The 7,335-nt window shown below is 40.8% G+C and overlaps 1 protein-coding gene across 1 annotated transcript in view; it reads left to right on the top strand.

Moving 5' to 3' along the window:
- Nucleotides 1-239: 239 nt before the first annotated feature.
- Nucleotides 240-7,335, top strand: part of ADARB2 (adenosine deaminase RNA specific B2 (inactive)) — a 306,450-nt gene continuing 299,354 nt past the window's right edge. The window contains exon 1 of the mRNA XM_035564316.1: nucleotides 240-339. Within this exon, the coding sequence (XP_035420209.1) occupies nucleotides 240-339 (100 nt within the window). The remainder of the gene's footprint in view (nucleotides 340-7,335) is intronic.

Raw genomic sequence — 7,335 nt, 5'->3', positions numbered from 1 at the left:
GTGCCAAAAAAAAAAAAAAAAAAAAGAAGAAAAAAAAAAAAAGTGGGCGAGGGGCCGGCCCGGCTGCCCCCCGCCCCCGGGCATCGCCCCGGCCCGTCGGGGCGGAGGAGCGACCCCTCGCCGCCACGCCGGGCAGCGCCGCCCTACACGGCGCCCTATAAAAGCCGCCTCCAGCGAGGGGGGAAGCTCGGCGTGAGGAGAAGGGAGCGGAGCGGGGCTGCTCCGGCCGGCTTCGGGCCATGACATCCGTCCTGGGCAGCGGCAGGGCGTCGGGGGGGCCGAGCGGCCAGCTGAAATGCAAGCCCAAGAGGAGGCGGAGGAGGAGATCCAAGAGGAAAGGTAAGGGAGATTTGTGGTTTTTTGCCTTGTTTGTTTGTTTGTGTTTGGGTGCTTGTTCTTGCCGCCCGCTCCGCGGACACGCTGGTCATTGTCTGGGGATGAAGCCCACCGGTCCCGATGGGGCTCTCCCCGGGGGGACTCGGCCAGAGGGGGGTCTCCGCACCCCCCTCGCTCCCCACTCTATTTGGGGCCGCGGGGGGCTCCCTCTGGTGCATCAGCCCCGGTGTCCCGCTGTGGAGGGGCAGAAAGCGGCGCCAAGCCCCCCGGCTGCAAGCAGGCGATGAGCCCCACACCGCCCCTTTTTGGCTTTTTCCCACCTTTTTTTTATTAAGGTCTGCCAAGTTTTGCTATTCTGGGGGCTGTTCCGCTTCCCCAAGCAAACCTTTGTTAGGAAAGCGCTAATTGTCATGAGCATGAAAAGTAAAGCTACAGGGTGTCACTGCAAACAGGGAATGTGCCCTAGATAAAAGCTCTTCTGAAGTCCTGTTTTCTCCTGTAGAGAGGATGACACACTACTGCCTGATTTCTGATGTTTTTTTGCCTAAAAAAGCCAAAGTTAACAGACTGAGCGCTTTAAAGTGAAATGATAGGGGAAGCGGGTCTGGAGATGGGCAGGTGCAGCGCATCCGCTTGCAGTGATGCCAGCTCCAAGGGTGCCACTAACCAGAAAATGTCACCCAGCCCGTCGCTGTCACCAGTACCTGGGACTAGCACAAGTTCCATCAAGCGGGCCCTTGGATACATTAGTTCTGCTGATTTCAGAAGCCCTCCTTTGGAGACATCATTAGCTAGGAGTCTCTTGGTTATTGATTATGTCGAAGCCAATAAGCGTGTTATTGGGGAACTTTTTAGAAGGGTGTCAAAGCAGGTTTTGTGTAGTAACAAGTGAAAATAGGTCAAATGCCGGATGCTGAAGTGTATCATACAATTGTCACTGTTTCAACTTTCATGCCTGAACTCTCAATATCCATAACTGTAGTAACAAACAGTGACCTGAGCACAAGAGGGAACAGCAGGCATGCAAATATGCTCGTGCTTCCAGTAGGTGTGTATTCTTGTCTTGCTACTCGGCATCTTTAGCATGCTGTAACAGCTGGTGATAAAGGCTGTGTTTTACGCTATTGCCAAACAAATTTTGAAATATTAAGCGAAGGGAGAGCTGCCATTAAATCTGCTTCTATTTAAGTTGTGCTCTGCAGATGTATGTTGTATTTGGTCAAGCAAAACAACTTTTCCAGAGGTTTGCAAACTTCGCCTAGCCTTAGCTACCCTGTGCTTGGCCAAGAGAAAAGAGTGGTCATTAATCCATGCAGTGGGGAAAAGGTGCTTTGTTATAAAGGTAAACTATATGTGTTGTTTTTCTTTCTAAGAAACAGACAAAAGTGAGGGGCTTTCAGTAAGGCTTTTTTACTGCTTTCCTTGTTGCCAAATGTTTTGCTGAAATAAGGTGGAAGTTGAATGCCTTAACAAAACACAAAAACTTGCTAAATAATAACTTGGTAAATGCAGTTATTTGCAGAATGCACAGCTGGAGGTTGATGGCATTCGAGAAAGTACTTGTCTGACCGGTATCAATGAGTGCATTTGAAGCATTCATTTTTTATTCCTTCAAACATGCTATCCTAACCACTTTCCAACCAGTTGGTTAGTATACTAATTATAGGGAGCAATGCTTATGTTTGTATGATTTTTATCTTTCGTATATAACCACCCTATATATTCATTAACAATACACATTCCTGTGAATTTATGTTGGCAAAAATGGCTTTAACTTATGGTAAGCCAAGTATAAAACCTGTTAGATATGACTATTACTATAGTTCATTTATTTATATATATAATTTGGTGTTAACTAATACAAAGGTGTTGCTTAACAAACTGGCTCTCTTGGAGACTTGTCAAGCCAATGTTTAGTAGGCTCACAAATTACTACATCTTCATGAGAATTAATGTGGGCTCCGCTGTTTTGCAGATTTGATCTATTTAATAGCTTGTGAAAAATCTTCTTATGTAGTTACACCTAAGGCATCTCCTTTAAACAGCTCTCCAGCATGTATTTTGTTATTTATAGTAAAAACACTTTTAGAAGATGCTTTAAAGTATGCAACTATGTCTATATATTTACACATAGACACACAGATACCTATGGACACATGTACACAAAGAAATTCATTGTAATCTTAAATTTAAATGGAATAGTAATCAGAGTAAGGAAATAATATTGCCTTTCACATCCCCACTGTTCAGGGAGGTGCGCTCAACAGATTTATACGCTAATATATTAGAAGTGTTAAATGTGAACAGTGCTTAAAAACAGTTTGAAACGTTGCCTCATAGCACATCTAGGAATGCATAGCAGTAGAAGCAAATACTATTATCTATTTAATAACATTATTTTTACCTCTTTGGATTTAAACTCTGTGGTTTTAGTCATGTCTTTGTCCTGGGTAGTGTGAATTACAAATTAAGGTATCTGGATATAGCATTTTGCTCCATTCCTTCTAAACCAGAGCATTCAGGTATAGGAGTTTTGGGACAGTAAGCAAGTTCAAGCAAGGAGAGCAAATGTTCTTCAAATAACTAAATTTCCATGTGTGTTTATGACAAAAACAATAAAACCCACGTGCCGTGCTGCAAAAGACAGAATTTCCCTATATGCAAATAGAGCACTGAAGACCTCGAGTGTGATTCCAGTGTGCAAAGACATAGTCCTGTAATTAATTTGTGTACACCTTATTTTAAGCATATGAAATCCAGAAAACTACTCAGTATAAATATTCTACCTTGATGAGTTAACATTAAATGTCCGTGCACAGAATATCACATTGCAGGTGTGTATTTGCCCAGTGATTTCATTCAGTTTTACACTACTTGCAGAAAGCGTGTTAAAAACTAAATTGGCTGGATATTTATAGCTTTTTGTTAAATTAGTATAGGTAGGAATCTTTTCATTGTCACTTAGAAAATCAGTATGTTAACTCCCAGGGGAGTTAATTTCTTAATTTCTCAGAGACCTAATGCGAAATAAATACAGATGGTTGCTAGAATACCTGAATACTAACTCCATGTAAAAGCAGAAATAGATATTTTTTTCTATTTATTTTTTATTTGTGGTTATAAAATGACCAGAAGTTAGAAAACTCTGCCTAATGATTTAAGGAAATCATTTCTAAATTTTTAAATCCTTAAAGGAAATTGCTGGATTTGTGGGTTCTTGTGTTTTCCCCAAGGTTTTGGAACATGGCAGAGTATTGGCAGAATTGAGCACAGTGGCTTCAGCATGTTTTATACGGACTTGCTAGCCTGCAGTACAGATTTTGGAAAGAAAGCCTGTGTTCTGAGATGAATGATTAAGAGTAGACTGAACAAAAGCAGAGTTGCATTTACTGATAATACTAAAAAGGCCACACATCAGCAGCTTCCTGCAACTTCTTAGAAATCATCATAGAGAAACTGAACATGAAATGGGTGATGAGGGGTATGCCACTTAGTTATTTTGCAGTGTAAGACTACAGGTAAGCCACCTTAGTTGCAATGCCTTTTTATAGAGCTGGCAATTAAAGTTAATCGCAGGGAATGGGAGGGAATCAGGTATCCCTGATGTGGTGGAAGGCTATGGCTGGGGTTGCTGCTGATACAATGGGACATGAAATAAAAGTGGACAGAATAAAGTAAATAAGGATGGCGAGAGGCAAAAATGATTGTGAAATGAAATTTCATGAAAAATTAATGAAATAGTGTGCCGAGGACGGAGGGAGGAAACCAGCTTGGTCCTTCATCATCCTGCAATGCCAAAGTAATAAATGAGCGCATTTCATCTTGGTGAGGTTCAGGGACACAACTGCTTCCCCACAACAGCATTGTGCCATGCTTCAAGATGTGTTCCGCTTATCTCGTCCCCTGGTAGCTCGAGGGGAAGGGACTGGATTTGGTGATAAAATTAAATTGATTAAACCTTTATCCATCATCTAATTTGGTACCTTTCTTTTTCTTTTCTTTTTTACTATTACCTCCAATTTCTAGTGATCCGTGTAATGACAGCAATTTGAGATAGCATCAAGGACATTAGCTACAATGACTGAACTTAAATTTAGAATAAAAATATGGGATTCATGAGTCCATAGCTAAATAGCAGACAATTAGGTTATAGCAGTTGTCTTCCTAGCAACAGCATATAAGTGTGAGAACAATAAAATGGTGCATTTTACTTTGAGAGAGAATAAAATATTTCAACTTTACCTCAAAGTGTTAATCATGTAAGCAGAAAAAGCAGTAATGTAAATGTTGACCATATCTTAAATGAACAATTACAGATACAGGCTTTTCGAGCACAGATTGTCAGATGTTTTGCTTTCTTCAGTAGTGATGCAAAGGCATTTAAAGGCAGTGGCAAAATATCATAGTGTTGGAAATAGCTTCACATTGCTTAAAATTTTGTAGCTTCTCCTTTGTGATTTGGATAGGGGAAATTCTCCCATAAGGTGATTTGTTACAGCTTTGCTTATAAATTCCAATTTAAGTGATATTAATGGAGTTTTTAAAATACTTAGCGGCAGCCCTTTCTGAAGTGATACCCTACAAATGGAAAACCCCGCACTAAAAATTAAAGGTCACTTGAAATTGCCTTGTGAAATATCAAAGGTACTAAAGGTCTGTGCAAACGTTTTCTTAGGTTCTTTCAATGCCCTTTAGGTTAGCAAGTTGCATTAAAAGGCGAGAGTTAGAATATCTGTCTGATCTCCATTAATTGTATGACTTTTGAATTACCGCTGTCCAATATTGCCTAGGTTTTGCAAGTAGTAATGAACCTAAATTGATCCCTGTGTTCACAGCTAACTATCTCTACAACCTTTCAGGCAGTTTACCGCTCTTTCCCATGTAAACTATTAGTTATCCAGACAAAAAAGCTGATACGCATCAGTAGATAGATCATTCTCGAGGCATCTGTGATGAACTTGACATTTTTTGTGTAAAACAGCTTGGTTTGCCTGCAGATCATGTAAGTTCCAATAGGAAAAGAAAGTGCTTACATTTCTTCTCTAGCTGACCTTTGTTTCCCGTTGTATGAATTTTAAACGAAGCAGCCAACCCAGAGGTGTTTTAACAGCATGTTGTGATATGTAATATATTACAAAGACTACTTTGTTAACTCATGGAAGCAGCTTGTCAGCCCATACTAATAGGCAGCCCTCCCTGAGTCATAAAATAACCGAATTTAATGCTTTAACAGAGAGCATTTAAATGGACGGTGTTATCATCATTGTTCAGTTGGTCTCAAATTTCTTGCTTCTTACGATGGGTTTGAAATATGAAGGCATATTTTTGGGCCCCGAGTTAATAATGTCTGCTCTGGACTAAGGACTGGGCATTGCTGTGGGTGGCTTAATGAAAATCCCTGCTAACCAAAGCGTGATAACAAGGGAAGGAGAGAGCGGGGCAGGGTGCGTAAAGAGCAGGATGCCCAATATTGAAGATATTATGGTGTCATTAGTGAACGAAAGGTATATTTTTGCAGAATGCTTTCTACTTCATTTTGGTTGTTCTTGCTTAAAAATGTATACTAGAAATAGTGAGGATTCAGAGACATATGGCAAAGGGATTAGAGATGTGTAAAATTTTAGTGGAAGAAAATTGAGATTCATATTGTTTACTTTGGAGATAAACATAAGAAGGAATAGAGCAAAACCTTATTAATGAAGGAAAGATTACAAAGAAAGTAAACAGGCTACTCTGATTTATTCCTGATTTATTTACTTACAAAGACAGAGGCCTTTAAGGAAACTGGATTTCTTCATATTTTGAAGGAGTGAGAGGACTTTCTTTAGAGACAGTATGTAGCTGGCCTGTGGGATGCATTGCTTCCAGATATGGAAAATCAAAACTTAGATATGTGTAGGGAGAGGAGGTGCTTCATTAGCTCAGCTGAGACTAAAGCTAAAAAGTTTGCTGCTTGCTTTGTTAGCATGTGTTTGGAAGGATTTTTATTTATTTTTTTTTAATGAGATATGAGCCTTCTTTTTCAGGAAAGTGCCTGACTTGGATTTAGAGGAAAGGTGATTTGTAGACACTTTATTTGATCATGGTCACTGAGGCTGGCACTGCTTGGCTGCCCATGTGCCTCCTGAAACTGGGAAGCACAGCTGGAGGAAAGCAGGTGTATTTCCTTGGTTTTCCTGATGACTTTAAGTCCTTATCCTCTCTGTTTCCACTCATCTCCCCATATGTGAAGTCAGGCTGAAATTGAGACTGATTCCCAATCTCCATGATGCTGTGGTGAGTTTAGAAGGATAACAAAAATGTGTTGTCCCCCCACTTTTCTTTTGGCAAAAGGAACAAAGTGGTGGGATATCATGGGGTGAAAATGAGCTGTGTAAACATGATTTCTTAAGCAGAAGAAAGCCAGTTACTGACGTGACTGCTAACGCATACCATGAGATGAATGGTGTGTAGTAGATGACTCCTACAGACCGTGGTCGCCTTGGTGCGGGTGTTGGGAATTGTTGCTAAAGCTGTACCAACCCTTGCACTGATTCTGGAGTCATACCACACGGGAGTGCTGTTTCGAAACCTGCCGTGTGTGGCGATGGTGCTTCATGTGCAGTTCAGGAAGGAGGAGTGAGCGACTGTAGATCTCAGCAAAGTACTTCAGGAGAAAGTGCTTTTTCTCCATTCTTACATCATCTTTCTACCTTATGAGGTGCTCAAAATTATTAGCAGAGTCACCTCTCTGTCCCTGCTAATGAAACTTCACCATGAGAAGTCAAGGCTGCTGGAGTGTGGGAAAGAAAGAAGTAGGTTTTGACAGACGTTTTATCTCCCTCTCCATAGAAAGATTTATACACAACTAATTTTATGCAATTGCCTGCTTCTTACCAAGTGAAATGGCTACTTATTCCTTAAATAGAGGGGTTTAACAAATGTAAAATGATGGCTATCTAGCCAACTCTAATAACGTGTTACCTTTGTGTGAGACCTTACGCTGCTGCCCTTACTCAC

Source organism: Cygnus atratus, chromosome 2 (genome assembly GCF_013377495.2).
Source record: "Cygnus atratus isolate AKBS03 ecotype Queensland, Australia chromosome 2, CAtr_DNAZoo_HiC_assembly, whole genome shotgun sequence".
In the NCBI taxonomy this organism is placed as follows: Eukaryota; Metazoa; Chordata; class Aves; order Anseriformes; family Anatidae; genus Cygnus; species Cygnus atratus.
This window is presented reverse-complemented; position numbering and strand designations above follow the sequence as displayed.